At 43.6% G+C, this 17,398-nt stretch overlaps 2 protein-coding genes and 2 non-coding genes across 11 annotated transcripts in view; 2 read left to right on the plus strand and 2 right to left on the minus strand.

Moving 5' to 3' along the window:
• DAZAP2 (DAZ associated protein 2) overlaps positions 1–17,398 on the plus strand; it is a 426,196-nt gene that overhangs the window by 177,007 nt on the left and 231,791 nt on the right. The gene's annotated exons all lie outside the window — the stretch shown is intronic.
• Positions 1–17,398, minus strand: part of SLC11A2 (solute carrier family 11 member 2) — a 51,664-nt gene that overhangs the window by 24,664 nt on the left and 9,602 nt on the right. For 6 of the 8 annotated variants that reach the window (XM_050748725.1, XM_050748726.1, XM_050748731.1 and 3 more), the window contains exons 2-5: positions 6,228–6,299; positions 3,694–3,842; positions 632–757; positions 110–229 (exon numbers count right to left, since the gene is read on the minus strand). In XM_050748725.1, coding sequence (XP_050604682.1) covers positions 110–229; positions 632–757; positions 3,694–3,842; positions 6,228–6,299 — 467 coding nt within the window. Of the gene's footprint in view, positions 1–109; positions 230–631; positions 758–3,693; positions 3,843–4,339; positions 4,561–6,227; positions 6,300–17,398 lie in introns of those variants that run through there. The other 2 variants (XM_050748730.1, XM_050748732.1) reach the window with 2 other exon arrangements.
• On the plus strand, positions 6,532–6,594 carry LOC126931879 (U7 small nuclear RNA). The gene has a single exon (XR_007717988.1). It is a non-coding gene; the product is annotated as a U7 small nuclear RNA (small nuclear RNA).
• Positions 9,628–9,735, minus strand: LOC126931837 (U6 spliceosomal RNA). Its single transcript, XR_007717951.1, has one exon. It is a non-coding gene; the product is annotated as a U6 spliceosomal RNA (small nuclear RNA).

Here is a 17,398-nt window from a genome sequence, read left to right on the forward strand (position 1 = left end):
ACCCCCAAGTCCTTGACTGTCTCACTATATCATGAGGCCAGCACATACTGCCAGACACAGAGATTTCTAAGGCATGAGTGAGAGACAAACAGGACAGTACATTGCTCACCTTGGGATACTGACGGTGGCATACTTCAGCAAGATGCAGCCCAGTGACCACTCCCAGTCTAGCTGCAAGCCGCTGGAGCAGCAGCCCCACAAGGGTGGCCAAAAGAAGGATCCAGAGCAACTAGGAAGAACAAAATATCCTGTAACACTCATTGAACAACTGAGCTTTGTTTGTTTGTTTGTTTAGTTGTTTGGCAACATGAGTGGTAAATACTGCATTCAGAAAAGAGCCCAGGTCAAGAATCAAATGACTTGAGTTCTATATCAGGTTTTGCACATGACCTGCTAAGTCACCTTGTACCTTTCTGAGCCTCAGTTTCTCCTATATGCAGTTTCTCCTTTGTTCAAGGAAACTATGTGAATAAAAATAAGATCAAATGGGAAGTACTTTACATATAAAAGCCACTGCCAATGAAGTATCTGCACATAGCCCCTGAGGTTACTATCCAACATGCAGGGTGGAGAAAAGGATGTGAGAGTGTATTGTGTGTTTAAAAGGACAGGGGTAGGAGTAGATGTTCACCTTAAATCCAGCCACTGCTCCAGACTGCAAATCGGATTCAATATTTCCTGGATCCAGGTAGGCAATGCTCATAAGAAAGCCTGGTCCGGTGAAAGCCCAGAGTTTACGAAAGCTAAAACAAGAGTACTATACAAGAGAGGAAAAGAGATTAAACTGAACATCACTATTGAACTACTGATCTAATTGATCTGTTATCACATATGAAGCAACAACACCAGCCTCACAAGAAAAAAGGATTTACAATGTCAGATATTGCATGTGTCCAAGTTTCACTTCCATTTCACCCACTTTTTATTAAGAAGCTGGCCACTTCTCTAAGTCAGAGCCCCTCCCTTACCTGCGGGTTCCATCAGCCTCTTATTCTAAAACTAGAATAACAGGATCGGTATCTCTGTGCCCAAACACTTCCCAAAAAGGACAAGAGCCACCATTTTAAAAAGGAAACAAGCCACGTGTGGTGGTGTGTGGTGTGTGCCTGTAGTCCAGCTACTCGGGACAGTGGGGAGAGCAACAAAAATAAAATGCTAAGCTTCCCCAACCAACTGAATGGATCCTCTTCTTGACCAAGGGCATTCCAAAGAAAACTTGAAAAACTAGTTCAGGCCATGATGGGAGGGAGAGGTCAGACAAACCTCATTATACCCCCTTCCCTTTGGAATTCCGACACCAATGACTAGCATTAAAACAGAGATCTTGGCCGGGTGGGCGCAGTGGTTCACACATGTAATCCCAGCACTTTGGGAGGCTGAGGCGGGTGGATCACCTGAGGTTGGGAGTTCGAGACCAGCCTGACCGACATGGAGAAACCTCATCTCTACTAAAAATACAAAATTAGGCAGGCATGGTGGCACATGCCTGTAATCCCAGCTACTTGGGAGGCTGACGCAGGAGAATCGCTTGAACCAAAGAGGAGGAGATTGTGGTGAGCTGGGATCGCAACATTGCACTCTAGCCTGGGCAACAAGAGTGAAACTCCCTCTCAAAACAAACAAACAAACAAGCAAAACCAGAGATCTTAAAACTGACAAAACACATCCCTTATAGCAATAACATGCCAAATTCCAACCAGACTCTAGCATACCATCACATGACAGATAACAGGCCCTGAAAAAAATCAAAGTATTTTACTCCAAAATATATGTCTTTGTATATTTTGAAATGACCCTGCAAAGCCATCTCTTATGAGCAAAACCTAGAATACGTAGAGAATCTCCTTCCCTTTCCAGGTCTTTTCCTGATCCAGGAGAGAATTAACTAGTAGTCTGGTACCTTTTTAAGTCTGATAAAAGACATTTACATCTATTTTCTCTGAAGCTACGTGGAGGCTTCACCTACATAATAAAAACCTTGGTCTCCACAACCCCTCATTTTAGACACTCCACAGCCCCTCATTTTATACCAGGTCTTTAGAAAATAACTCTTTCAACCAATTTCTTTTTTTATTTATTTTTATTTTTGTAGAGACAGGGTTTTGCCATGTTGTCCAGGCTGGTCTCAAACTCCTGGGCTTAAGCAATCCTCCCACTTCAGCCTCCAAAGTAGCTGGGACCACAGGTGTGCACCACCACACCCAACTATTTTCTTTTTTTTTTAAGTAGAGACAAGGTCTCATCATGTTGAACTCCTGGGCTCAAGCAATCCACCCACCTCAGCCTCCCAAAGTGCTGGAATTACACGCATGAGCCACTACACCCAGCCTCAATCAACTTCCAAGCAGAAAATCTTTAAATCCACCTTTGACCTGAAAGGTGCCCCCTCCACACTTCAAGTTGTCTTTCCTGATGGAACCGATGTACACCTTACATATATTGGCTGATGTTTGCCTGTAACTTCTGACCCCTAAAACGTATAAAATCAAGCTGTTACCCAACCACCTGTTCTCGGGACTTCCTGGGGCTGTGTCACGGGCCTTGGTCACTCATATTTGGCTCAGAATAAACCTCTTTAAATATTTCACAGAGTTTGACTCTTGTTTGTTTGTTTGTTTTGAGATGGAGTCTCACTCTGTCACTCAAGCTGGAGTGCAGTGGTACAATCTTGGCTCACTGCAGCCTCTGCCTCTCAGCTTCAAGTGATTCTCCAGCCTCAGTCTCCCGAGTAGCTGGGATTACAGGCACCCACCACTATGCCCAGCTAACTTTTGTAACTTTAGTAAAGACAGGGTTTCGCCATGTTGACCAAGTTGGTCTCGAACTCCTAACCTCAGGTGATCTGCCTGTCTCAGCCTCCCAAAGTGCTGGGATTCAGGTGTGAGCTGCTGCGCCCGACCTGTTTTGTTTTGGTTTTCGTTTTTGACAGGAGGTCTCATTCTGTTACCCAGAGTGAAGTGTCATGGCATGATCTTGGCTCACTGCAACTTCTGCCTCCTGGGCTCAAGTGATCCTCCCACCTCAGCCTCCCGAGTAGCTGGAACTACAGGTGCACACCACCATGCCCAGATAATTTTTGTATTTTTTGTAGAGACCGGGTTTCACCATGTTGGCCAGGCTGGTCTTGAACTCCTAGGCTCAAGCAATCCTCCTTCCTTAGCCTCCCAAAGTGCTGGGATTATAGATGTGAGCCTGGGCCCAGCCAGAGTTTGACTCTTTTTCATCAACGAACAAGAGGAAGGATAGCTTGAGGCCAGGAGTTCAAGACCAGCCTGGGCAACATAGTGAGACCCTGTCTCTAAAAACAAAAATAAAAATAATGAGCCTGGCATAGTGGCATGCCATCTATAGTCCCAGCTACTGGGGAGGCTGAGGTGGGAGGATCACTTGACCCCAGGAATTCAAGGCTACAGTGAGCTATGGTTGTGCCACTGTACTGGAGCCTAGATGATGGAGCAAGATCCTGTCTGTAAAAAAAACATATAGATAGACAGACAGACAGATAGGTAGGCAGATAGATAGATATAGATAGATGTGTGTGTGTGTGTATGTATATGTGTATATATATACAGTTTTCAGAGACTTCCAGCCAAAATTAGAGCTGAGGCTGCTGACCCTGAGCCATCCAGCAGATCTTTCACTCACAGGTTTTCCCCAGACCATAGTGCTCTCCTCCAAGGACCTGATACTAACCTCTTCCTCAGGAATGGAGATCTTCTCATTAAAGTAAGTGGCGAAGTACTCCTCTGAGTCCCCAGGGGACCGTGGAAGAGAGGGATTACTAGAGACAGGGTTGACAGTACCAAGACAGGCAGACTCCCCATGATCTCCAGAAACACTGTCTGAATTAACAGATTTGAAAATAAATTAGTAAAAAATGAACAAAATACACTAACAATTCATCCTTACTATACTGAAATTAAAATTAAATAGTTTAATACCTAAATGCACAAGAGACCAACCTGACTCTAGCTCAACTTATTTTGAATAGTTTATTTTTAATGTATATTTTATAATAAGTAATACATTCACATGGTTAAAAATTCAGGAAGTAAAAAATTTAGCCTACACTAAAAAAGTTATCTCCCTCCCCTCCCCCAGTCACTCAGCTCCCTAGATGAGTTTTAACTCACAATGGTTTTCCTATTTCCACACTTCTACTCCTACTTGGGAATTTTTAGAGCCATTTCATTTTCCTCTAAAAACACTGACATATGGGCTCAAAATATTACATTCCCAGACCAGCTCCTGGTAACCTAAAATCCTAGCTTTTAAAAGAAAAGAATTAGGCCCATCTAGCGAAATGTTCTCCCCACCTCCTATATTTGGTAGGACTTACTCAAAGAATTGTCCTTGGACATTATACCTCCGTCAGACTTCTCAAAAAAGGTGCAAGTTACAAAATCCTGCTACAATTCAGGCTAAACTCTGAAGCTGCAGCAAAACCACCAAGCAGGAACCCTTTGTACTCTGACTAAGGCTTGCAGTAAAGTGCCGCTGGTCACGGGGTACTGGCACCCTCGTGATGGCACGGCTCATCTCAGACTGATATCAGCGTTTCCCTGAGTTCTGCATTTTGCAGTCAATCTTAAATACTGGGAAGCAGAACGTCTGGGAGAAAAGGGATAACCTGCCAGAAATACACAGAGGCTAGTTTGCTTCAGCCATCAAATGGCTATTTTGAATCACAAAGCTCTAATCTCTGCGTTTCCAATAAATCCTTAAAACCTCTAATTTAAACAAATAAGAGCTTTCTTCCTTCGGGAGCTGACTCATATCATCTTAATTAAGCAGCTTTGAATTCATGAAGAAATTTATAGAAAAGGAACAGAAATTCCAAAGAAGCAGCTCAGATTTAGGAAGAAATAGTCAAAGCACTCAAGAAGCTCCAATCAAATACAGAGCGTAAGGTACTCGCCCTGTATTTTACCGCTCCATACACATCTGAAACACCAGGAAGTATCATGAGCAGTCAAAGCACACCAGAGGTTTTTATCCTGGGTCTGGGAATAATATTGTCCTTGTAAGCATTACTGCCAGAAACCAAATTACAACTAATCTTGGATCAACTCAGAATTATAAAAAAGATATGAAGCAGGCCGGGCGCGGTGGCTCAAGCCTGTAATCCCAGCACTTTGGGAGGCCGAGACAGGCGGATCACGAGGTCAGGAGATCGAGACCATCCTGGCAAACACGGTGAAACCTCGTCCTACTAAAAAAACACACACACACAAAAAACTAGCCGGGCGAGGTGGCGGGTGCCTGTAGTCCCAGCTACTCAGGAGGCTGAGGCAGGAGAATGGCGCGAACCCAGGAGGCGGAGCTTGCAGTGAGCCGAGATCGCGCCACTGTACTCCAGCCTGGGCGACAGAGAGAGACTCTGTCTCAGAAAAAAAAAAAAAAAAAAAAAAGATATGAAGCAGGTCTCTGGTTAAAAATCTGTTTTCAGGGCTGGGTGCGGTGGATCATGCCTGTAATCCCAGCACTTTGGGAGACCGAGACGGATGGATCACCTGAGGTCAGGAGTTCAAGACCAGCCTGACCAACATGGCAAAACCCTATCTCTACTAAAAATACAAAAAAAATTAGCCAGGCATGGCAGCAGGTGCCTGTAATCCCAGGTACTCGAGAGGCTGAGGCAGGAGAATTGCTTGAACCTGGGAGGCGGAGGTTGCAGTGAGCTGAGATAGTGCCACTGCGCACTAGCCTGGAAAACTAAAGCAAAACTCCGCCTCAAAAAAAAAAAAAAAAATTATGTTTTCAGGACAGGCACAGTAGCTCATGCTTGTAATCCCAGCACTTTGGGAGGCTGAGATGGGCAGATCACCTGAGGTTAGGAGTTCAAGACCAGCTTGTCAACAGGGCGAAACCCTGTCTCTACTAAAAATACAAAAATTAGCCAGGCATCGTGGCACGTGCCTTTAGTCCCAGCTACTTGGGAGGCTGAAGCAGGAGAATCACTTGAACTCAGGAGGCGGAGGTTGCAGTGAGCCGAGACTGCGCCACTGCACTCCAACCTGGGCAACAGAGCAAGACTCCACTTCAAAAAAAAAAAAAAAAAATCCATTTTCATTTACAGCCTAAGTCACCAGATGGTGACTTTTGAATGGAATTGTTAGACTAGATGATGATAGATGATGACAAGAGGAAAAATATGATAAATTTCTGTTACCAACATAAATCTAATTACAAATAAAATTAGGCAATAATACAAAGCAGTAAATTACCATCTGACATCTTCTGTTCAAAACCCAACACCATGGTGGATACCTGAGTGGCTGAATTCTTAGAATACGATTCTGGAAAGGAGAAAAGGGAGGGAGAAGAATTAGCAAGAACAAACTAACAAGTTCAAAACCAGCAGTTTGTTACTCTGTATGACTGAATCCTTACTATGAAAAGAGTAATTCTTCTACTGAATTAGGTAACCTTGAAAATAATTACAGTTTTCAGATTATGACTGACAGATATTTAACAAAAATAGAAAAGCCTTAGTCAGGATTTTGCTGGCAAGACTTCAAAACCAAATTGAAGTGTTACAGCTCTTTTAGAATGTGTCTGGGCAGGGTTTCTGGTTTTCACTGTGAAACCCTTCACGGATGGCGAGGGGCGGTGGACAAATTGAACAGGAGGTATTTTAGTGAGACGACAAATACCTTTTTTTTTTTTTTTTTTGAGTCAGAGTCTTGCTCTGTCGCCCAGGCTGGAGTACAGCGGTGCAATCTCAGCTCACTGCAACTTCTGCCTCCTGGGTTCAAGTGATTCTCATGCCTCAGACTCCCAAGTAGCTGGGATTACAGGTGCCTGCCACCACGCCTGGCTAATTTTTTGTATTTTTAGTAGAGACGGGGTTTCACCGTGTAAGCCAGGATGGTCCTAATCTCCTGACCTCATGATCCGCCCGCCTCAGCCTCCCAAAGTGCTGGGATTATAGGCATGAGTCAACGCGCCTGGCCAGGCAAATACTTCTTTAATTAGCATCTACACAGAGGCTGCTAGGCAAGTATCCAGTCTCTGCCTTTGCCTCCAAATTATCCCAAGTGTCTGAAGCCAGACACATTTCCCCCTATTTTATGAGGGTTTTTTTTCTTTTTTTTTTTTGAGATGGAGTCTCACTCTGTTGTCCAGGCTGGAGTGCAGTGGCACAACCTCAGCTCGCTGCAACCTCTGCCTCCTGGGTTCAGGCAATTCCCCTGCCTCAGCCTCCCGAGTAGCTGAGACTACAGGCGTGTGCCACCATGCCCGGCTAATTTTTGTATTTTCAGTAGAGACAGGGTTTCACCATGTTGGCCAGGCTGCTCTCAAAGTCCTGACCTTGTGATCCACCCGCCTCAGCCTCCCAAAGTGCTGGGATTACAGGCATGAGTCACCACGCCCAGCCAAAGATATTTTATGAGTTTTTAAGGACAGAGATCTATAATTCTCTTTGGTCTAAAATATGTAATTTAAGTTCATGGTCAGTCTTCCAGAAAGGGTGGGAAAAAGCACCATACGAGCATACTGGTAGTGGAGAGCCACTATTTGGCAGCCTCAAATCTTCCTGAGAAAGTAAAGTCTACAGCTATAATGTTCCAGACCTCATTCCTCAACCCTCTGACAACTAGAAGAAACTAGTCACCCGCGGCCCAGCCCCTCCTGGGCTCTTCAAGAGAGCTGAAGCACCAGCAGGATTAAGCACAGTGTGCAGGATGCCAGCCTTTGTCTATAGGTCCTGTACTAAGCAACCTGCAGTGGGGTGGGTGGAGTCGGGAGTGGGGTGGAAGTTCCAGATGTCCATTATCCTGTTAAGTTTAATTGGGAGGGAGGATGTTAGCAAGCTCACTTGGGCACAGATCTATGGCATATTCTCCATTGAGCCTCACCAATAAGGCTATTTTTTAAAAAAAAATTTTCAATCTTATTATTATCTACTTCTCAGTTGATTTCAAATTTAGAAAGGGAAGGACAACATAGTATTTATTGATAAGCCCCCTCCTTAAATCCCAATAATAACTGTCCTACTGGAGAAGTGACGAAGCCTCGCTTAATGATCTTTTACTGCTTAAATCTAGTCTTTTTTCCACCCTTGTCCCTTATATGTTGTTCCTACACGAACAATCTTCTACTTGCTGTTTCGGGTTTTGGGTAATCTTTCTATCTACCAACATATTCTGTACTTACAGAATTACAGAATTCAGACCAGAAAGGAGCTTTTTTCTTTTTAGGTTTCATCTGTCTTCTGGGGCTTATATACCACCACCTGCTAATTTGGAAAACATAATCCTTCCTCTCTAGAGTCACCAACGCCAAGTATTATATTACAACGGACAAGTAGCCATGTCTCTCCTGTCAGGTTTTAAGCCACTAGATGACTAAACATCAGCCAACAGCCCCCAATAATACTGACTAAATTCAACCCCTCTTTCAGTCAATTACAATAACACCTCTCCTAAAGGGGATTTACATATATGACCAATTAGAGTAGCAGTACTCACTTGGATTCCGATCACAGCACAGCCCCTTCATTCCCGGCAAAGGCTTTTTACTTTTGTTTTACATATAATTCTAATAAACTAATGTTATCAGGTTATTTTAACCCACAATAAATTGGAAACCACAAATCGGATCTGGAACTATGCATAGCTCCTCTAGGAAAAGAGGAACTTGGCACACTGAGGAATCAAAAAACTCAAGTACGTCAATTAGTCTTGGGCAATTTGGTATGAGGCAAACAATTCTTCCTTATAAGTCAATCAGTTCTGAGAATATTATTACAAGTATAACAACTCAAGTTTCCAATTGTGGCCCTGATCACAATGAGGTAAATGAATTAAATTGCTTTTTTTTTTTTTTGAGACAGAATTTCACTCTTGTCACCTAGGCTGGAGTGCAATGGCGTGATCTCGGCTCGCTGCAACCTCTGCTTCCTGGGTTCAAGTGATTCTCCTGCTTCAGCTTCCGAAGTAGCTGGGATCAAAGGTGCCCACTACCAAGCCCGGCTAATTTTTTTTTTTTTTTTTTTTTTTTTTTTAGTAGAGATGGGGTTTCACCACGTTGGCCAGGCTGTAAATCACTTTTGTAATGATGATTAATATCCCGTTTAAGGCATTGGAAAATCAGCTGGGCATGGTAGTGCATGTCTGTGGTGCCAGCTACTGGGGAGACTGAACTAGCAGGACTGCTTGAGCCTGTGGGTCAAGGCTGCGGTGAGCCATGATTGCACCACCGCACTCCAGCCTGGGAGATACAGCGAGGCCTTGTCTAAAAAAGAAGAAAAAGAAGACACAGAAATGTCTCATACATCTGAGGAAGATTTTTATCCAAAATAGGCAAAACAGTCCTTAAAAGTTTTTAATTTTTTTTGAGATGGAGTCTCACTCTGTCGCCCAGGCTGGAGTGCAGTGGTGTGATCTCAGCTCACTGCAACCTCTAACTCCTGGGTTCAAGCGATTCTCCTACCTCAGACTCTCGAGTAGCTGGGATTACAAGCACATGCCACCACATTCAGTTAATTTTTCTATTTTTAGTAGAAATGGGGTTTTGCCAGGCTGGTCTCAAACTCCTGACTTCAGGTGATCCACCCGCCTCGGCCTCCCAAAGTGCTGGGATTATAGGCATGAGCCACTGCCCCAGGCCAAAAATTTTTCTTTTAATATAGAACACTTCACAAATTTGCGTGTCATCCTTGTGCAGAGAGGCCATGCTAATCTTCTCTTGATTGTTCCAATTTAGTATACGTGCTGCTGAAGCAAGCACCAAAATTGGCTTTTAAAAGTTGTATTTTAAAAGCAAACAATTAAGGTAATAGTGTGATCTTCCCAAGATTGTAGTCTGCAAATATTTTTAGACAGAAATATTTCATGATAAAATGTTAAATAATTGGCCGGGTGCGGTGGCTCACATCTGTAATCCCAGCACTTTGGGAGGCCAAGGCGGGTGGATCATGAGGTCAGGAGATCGAGACCATCCTGGCTAACACAGTGAAACCCCGTCTCTACTAAAAATACAAAAAACTAGCCGGGCGTGGCGGGCGCCTGTAGTCCCAGCTACTCGGGGGGCTGAGGCAGGAGAATGGCGTGAACCTGGGAGATGAAGCTTGCAGTGAGCTGAGATTGCGCCACTGTACTCCAGCCTGGGCGACAGAGCGAGACTCCTCTCAAAAAAAAAAAAAAAAAGTTACATAATTATTAGTGGTATTCTAAGTTCATTCCTATACCAAGTACATACAGAGCTGTTCAAATACAAAAAGTTTCACTTCTCTCTGAAATCTCAAGAATGAATTATTTCAAGAAAGAAAACAAATTCTAGATTCCGGCCTTTTCAACAAAGCTTTTAGTCAGCGAACTACATGTTTCATTACAGTGCCTACAGAATAAAACTTGGGCTTGGGGTCAGACATGGTGGCTCACGTCTCTAATCCCACCACATTGGGAGGCTGAAGTGGGCGGATCACCTGAAGTCAGGAGTTCAAGACCAGCCTGGCCAACATGGGTGAAACCCCATCTCTACCAAAAATACAAACATTAGCCAGGCGTGGTGGCAGGTGCCTGTAATTCTAACTACCGGGGTGGCTGAGGCATGAGAATCGTTTGAACCCAGGAGGTGGAGATTGCAGTGAGCCAAGATCGTGCCACTGCACTCCAGCCTGGGTGACAGAGTAAAACTCCGTCTCAAAAAAAAAAAAAAAAAAAAATTAATAAAACTAGGGAGGGACCGGGCGCAGTGGCTCACACCTGTAATCCCAGTACTTTGGGAGGCTGAGGCAGGCGGATCACCTGAGGTCAGGAGTTCAAGAACAGCCTGACCAACATGGAGAAACCCCATCTCTACTGAAAATATAAAATTAGCTGGGCATGGTAGCGCACGCCTCTAATCCCAGCTATTCGGGAGGCTGAGGCAGAAGAATCGCTTAAACCTGGGAGGCGGAGGTTGCAGTGAGCCGAGATCGTGCCACTGCACTCCAGTCTGGGCAACAGAGCAAGACTCCATTTCATAAAAAATAAATAATTAAATAATTAAAAAAAAAAAAAAAACTAGGGAGGGAATAGAAAGGGCCAGGCCAGTTATGCATAGCATTTAAGTCTCCATGAAAATTTATGACCCATATGGAAGCAGTAAGTTAATGTTAAGACAGTTTTGCTCTCCAGGGCTGTAGCACCAGGTTGTTTCAGTTACTTTGTCACATTAGGGAAAAGATCCAGAGTTAGGACACAAGCAGCCAGAATCAACCCAGCAACACTTTGATAAGTAACCATCACAATTACGATTAATACTGGTTTGATATTCTAGCTCACCCCTAACCATAAAGTGTCACCTTCTCTTAAACCCATTAAGTTTCTTCCTATTGAACAGCAATCGACAGAAAAAAAAATGGCACTCATGGTTAAATGTAATATGACTATTTTATCCCATTCTCCTGCCTCAGCCTCCCTAGTAGCTGGGATTACAGGTGCGTGCCACCATGCCCAGCTAATTTTTGTATTTTTAGTAAAGACAGGGTTTCACCATGTTGGCCAAGATGGTCTCAATCTCCTGACCTCGTGTTCCGCCCCCCTCAATCCTCCCACCTCAGCCTCCTGAGTAGCTGGGACTACAGGCACATGCCAATATGCCTGGCTAATTTTGTATTTTTTATTGCGATGAGGTTTCACCATGTTGCCCAGGCTGGTCTCAAACTCCTGAGCTCAAGCGATCCACCCATCTCAGCCTCCCAAAGCGCTAGGGTTACAGGCGTGAGCCACCGCACCCAGCCTATTTTATCCCATTCTCTAACAAAAGTTGTAAGACTGGCTAGCTGTAGTTGCTCATGCCTGTAATCCTAACACTTTGGGAGGCGAAGGCAGGCGGATCGCTTGAGCCCAGGAGTTCAAGACCAGCCTGGGCAACATAGTGAAACTCCATCTCTACAAAATATACAAAAATTAGCTAGGTGGAGGCCGGACACGGTGGCTCACACCTGTAATCCCAGCACTTTGGGAGGCTGAGGCAGGTGGACCACCTGAGGTCAGGAGTCTGAGACCAGCCTGGCCAACATGTTGAAACCCCATCTCTACTAATAATACAAAAATTAAAGCTAGGCACAGTGGCTCATGGCTGTAATCCCAGCACTTTGGGAGGCTGAGGCGGGCAGATCATGAGGTCAAGAGCTCGAGACCAGCCTGGCCAAGATGGTGAAACCCTGTCTCTACTAAAGATACAAAAATTAGCCGGGCATGGTGGCACGCACCTGTAATCCCAGCTACTCAGGAGGCTGAGGCAGGAGATTCACTTGAACCTGGGAGGTGGAGGTTACAGTGGGCCGCAATCGCACCATTGCACTCCAGCCTGGACGGCAGGGCGAGACACCATCTCAAAAAAAAAAGAAATAGCCGGGTGTGGTGGTGAACGCCTGTAATCCCACCTACTGGGCAGGCTAAGGCAGGAGAATCACTTGAACCCGGGAAGTGGAGGTTGCAGTGAGCAGATATCGTGCCACTGCACTCCAGCCTGGGTGACAAGAGCAAAACACTGTCTCAAAAAAAAAAAAAAAAAAAAAAAAAAAAAAAAAAAAAAAAATTAGTTGGCTGTGGTGGTGGGCATCTGTAGTCCCGGGAGGCTAAGGTGGGAGGATCACCTGAGTCCAGAAGGTCAAGGCTGCAGTGAGTGGTGATCAGGCCACTGCACTCCAGCCTGGATGACAAGGCAAGACCCTGTCTCAAAAAAAAAAAAAATGTTGTAAGACTGTTTTACAAGATAAAAATGTTAACAAAATTTTATTTTCTGTCTAAACTTTCAAAAGTCTACATATTCTTTGATCTAGCAATTTTACTCCTAAAAATGTATTCTTAAAAAAAAAAAAAGCAAAAAGTATTCATCAACGAAATATGTACAAGGATATTTCCCACAGCATTGTTTGTAGTATGAAAAGACTGTAAACAACCTCAATATTAGTAGAGGACTGGTTGAATAAACCATGCACATTCATTGGACACAATACCATGCAACCACTATAAATAAGATGATCTATCACGTATTGATAGGAAACAATCTCTAAAATATTATATGTTGTCAAGTCAAAAAACCAATTTGTTGAGCAGCATGTTATCATGTATGTAGCAAAAAGAAAAATGAGAAAACACACACGTACACATACAATCCCCAAAGGACACACCAAAAACTGGTAATAAAGGCCATCCCTTGCGAGAAGGAAGGAGTAGGAGAGCCCAAATGAGGTCATGTGAAAGGAAAACCTCTCACTGAATACACACTGTATACCTTATGCACATAAAAAAAAGTTTTACCAGGTACATGTATTATTTGCCTTTTAAAAAATGTCAAGGTCATATAGATTCACTCAGCTTCTCAACAAACACTTTAGGGATGTTCAGTTGAACTCTCTGATAAAGCTTCTGCAATAGATAATCAGAAGTCTACAGCTGTCTAGTTGGCAGGTATTTACTGCCTTCAGTCTAACTTACTACTAGTTTGTTTTAGTGCCACCTAAATGCAAAATATTAAAAATCCCCTCTCAGAAAAGCATTCCTGACTCCTTAATTTGGCTTAAGTGGCTTCTCCACATTCCCTGAAGGCACCCACTGCTTACCACTGTCATTACTCTTACCACATTTTCTTGAAATCATCCATTCCTTGGTACCACTCTTACAACTTTTCTGCAAGTTTGAAATTACATGAAAATTAAGTTACCCCCCAAAACACATACTAGCTATAATAAATTCTAACATCTAATTAACAGTAATTCTGTATATTCGCTTAGCATTTATAAGAACTCTAGAAGAACAATTTGGGTAGCCCAAACCTGTTTTAAAAACTGCCCCTAGGCCGGGCGCGGTGGCTCAAGCCTGTAATCACAGCACTTTGGGAGGCCGAGACGGGCGGATCACGAGGTCAGGAGATCGAGACCATCCTGGCTGACACGGTGAAACCCCGTCTCTACTAAAAAATACAAAAACTTAGCCGGGCCAGGTGGCGGGCGCCTGTAGTCCCAGCTACTCGGGAGGCTGAGGCAGGAGAATGGCGTAAACCCGGGAGGCGGAGCTTGCAGTGAGCTGAGATCTGGCCACTGCACTCCAGCCTGGGCGACAGAGCGAGACTCCGTCTCAAAAAAAAAAAAAAAAAAAAAAACTGCCCCTGGCCAGGCAGGGTGCTTCATGCCTGTAATCCCAGCACTTTGGGAGGCTGAGGCGGTGGATCACTTACGGTCAGGAGTTCGAGACTGTCCTGGCCAACATGACGAAACCCCATCTCTATTAAAAATACAAAAATTAGCCAGGCGTGGTAGTGGGTGCCTGTAATCCCAGCTACTGGGAGACTGAGGCAGGAGAATCACTTGATCCTGGAAGGTGGAGGTTGCAGTGAGCCGAGATCATGCCACTGCACTCCAGCCTGGGGAACAGAGCAAGACTCCATCTCAAAAATAAAATAAAATAAAAACTGCCCCTAAGAAACTTTGAAATACTGAATATTAATATATACAACTTAAACATTTTTTTTTAATCTACGGTTAAAACCAAAGTTTAGGCCGAGTGCAGTGGCTCAAGCCTGTAATCCTAGCATTTTGGAAGGCCGAGGCGAGCAGAGTTCGATGCCAGCCTGGGCAACACGGCAAAACCCCATCCGTACAAAAAAAATACAAAAATTAGCTGGGCGTGGTGGTGCGTGCTACTTGGGAGACTGAGGTGGACAGACTGCTTGAGCCTGAGAGGTTGTGACTGCAGTGAGCCGTGATCAGGGCACCCCAGCCTAGGCTACAGAGCAAGACTCTGTCATAAATAAATAAACAGTTTGGGTTTGAAATCATTCGTTTTTGTATAAAATTCCCCTATAGAGAATAAAGGTACACAAAACTATCTCACCAGTCTTACAGCTGAAAAGGTCTCCCGAAAATTAATTGTAAGGTTTAGAGAGGAATGTTTTTAAATACAGTCCGTTAATTCTTTCCTCCTTTTTTTCATCACCTTCCTCACCTCAATAAAATCAAAGACAACATTAAATACGGAAAGAACTTTCACAGAATCAGCCAAAAAGGTGTCTACATGGAAGTAACTGATGAAATAAATGCTAGCAAGAATGTGTTCAAGCTACATGGCAAAGCCACCTCTTCCTCTTGACACTGTTCAGTTCATTCTTCCTTAGGCACTGTTCAGTGCCAGAGACATGCTAGTGACAAAAGAGAAACTGCTAGGTGCACACATCAAGGCTTAGTGACACCCAAAGTGTTTATTAGAGAATAACAAATAATTCTGATCTTTTCAAAATTCTATTTGTCCTAAAGAAAATGAAAAGGTTTCTAGATTCTTCTAAAATTCTCTTTTCCCTAATGGTCTATTTCAAGGCCAAAGTACTTGACAGTTCTACTGAACCATTACTGTATTATTAATACAACACCTTGTTGTACCAGGCGCTCTTCATGAAGGTGGGCTCCTGCCATTTGGATGACTGAGAGTCAACAAAACTTTTTGAAATATTCTAGCAGTTCAAACAGAGCTAATTATTTTCTGAACCCTATGTATTTTAATGAGGAAGGTTATTATCACTTTTTTAAAATAAGAGATTATTACTCTTCCTCTATTTTTCCATTGTAGGTCATGATGAAGCAACATTTTGTGAGTCTTCTATTAAAAATATCCATCCAATTAGTTTTTTAGTTTGTTTATTTGTTTGTTTGTTTGAGATAGGGTCTTGCTCTCTGTTGCCCACGCTGGAGTGCTGTGGGCATGGTCTCAGCTCACTGTAGCTTCAACCTCCTGGGTTCAAGTGATCCTCCCGCCTCAGCCTCCCTAGTAGCTGGGACTAGAGGCATGCGCCATGCCCCACCAATTTTTGCATTTGTTGTAGAGACATGGTTTCACCATGTTGCCCAGGCTGGTCTTGAACTCCTGGGGCCAGGGGATCCATCCACCTCAGCCTTCCAAAGGGCTGGGATTACAGGTAGGAGCCACCGTGCCCAGCCCAATTAGTTCTAAAACTCAATCTGCTCCCATTCGAGGTGTGGGGAAATAAACAGCTTAGAATAGGCATGTGAATTTCCAAATTGTTCTTGAACGTGTAAAGTCTGGTATTGTTTTTTATCTTATGTTTTGAGACAGGGTCTTACAGAACAATTATTTACATATTTCCAGCCTCCCAGGCTAGAGTGCAGTTGCACAATCCTAGGCTCAAGCGATTCTCTCACCTCAGCCTCCCAAGTAGCTGAGACTACAGGCATGTATCACCACAGCTGACTTTTTATTTTTTTGTAAAGGTGGGGTCTTGCTATGTTACCCAGGCTGGTTTCAAACTCCTGGGCTCAAGTGAGGTATTATTTTTTACATTGGAGTAAGTTTATCCTGTTTTTCTCTTATTAAAATGAATTTGATATAAAATGATACCTAGAAAAAAAGTCAGGTTGAAGACTGATTATGTGTACTTCATGGTAAACAGTGAAAAGCCCCTGTGGTAAGCATTCGTTTTAGAAAAAGGCCTCAAAACTCTAATCCTCTCTATTCAAGTGGGTAATACTAGAATATCTTCAACCAAAAGCCACACAAACACACCCAGTTTATAAAGTACAAACAGTGCTGCTATTATACAATGCGCTTAACATGAACCAGTCTCTCTCTCTCTGGCATAATGGCCACTGAGATACAGTCAGGCCTCTGTAACCCTGGGTTCCACATTTGTGGTTTCAAACAACTGCAAATCAAAAAGATCTGGGGGTTAAAAATGGTTGCTTGTGCCTGTACTGAACATACACACCATTTTTTCTTGTTATTATTCCCTAAATAATACAAAACAATTATTTACACAGCAATTACATTGTATTAAGTATTATAGGCCCAGCGCAGTTGCTCACAGCTCCCAGCACTTTGGGAGGCTGAGGCAGCCCAGAAATTTGAGACCAGCCTGGGCAACACAGTGAGACACTGTCTCTACAAAAAATTTAAAAATTAGCCATGTGTGATGGCCACACGTCTGTAGTCCCAGCTACTCAGGAGGCTAAGGTGGGAGGATCTCTTGAGCCCAGGAAGTCAAAGCTGCAGCGAACCGTGATTGCACCACTACACTCCAGCCTGGATGACAAAGCAAGACCCTGTCTAAAGAAAAAGTGGGAAGTGGGAGATTATAATTGATATAACTAATCTAGAGGTGATTTTTAAGTACATGGGACGATGTACATAGGTTAAATGCAAATACTACGCCATTTTATGGGGACTTAAGCATCATCCCAGGATTTTGGTATGCGTGTGAGTGAGGTTCTGGAACCAATTCTTTACAGATACCAAAGCGTACTTTGCATGCCCTAATAATAATCTCAAAATTGGAGACATCCTATGTAATTTGGAAAACCACAATTTTGGGCCAGGCACAGTGGCTCACGCCTATAATGCCAGCACTTTGGGAGACTTAGGGAGGTGGATCATTTGAGGTCAGGAGTTCAAGA

This window comes from Macaca thibetana, chromosome 11 (assembly GCF_024542745.1).
Source record: "Macaca thibetana thibetana isolate TM-01 chromosome 11, ASM2454274v1, whole genome shotgun sequence".
Lineage (NCBI taxonomy): Eukaryota > Metazoa > Chordata > Mammalia > Primates > Cercopithecidae > Macaca > Macaca thibetana.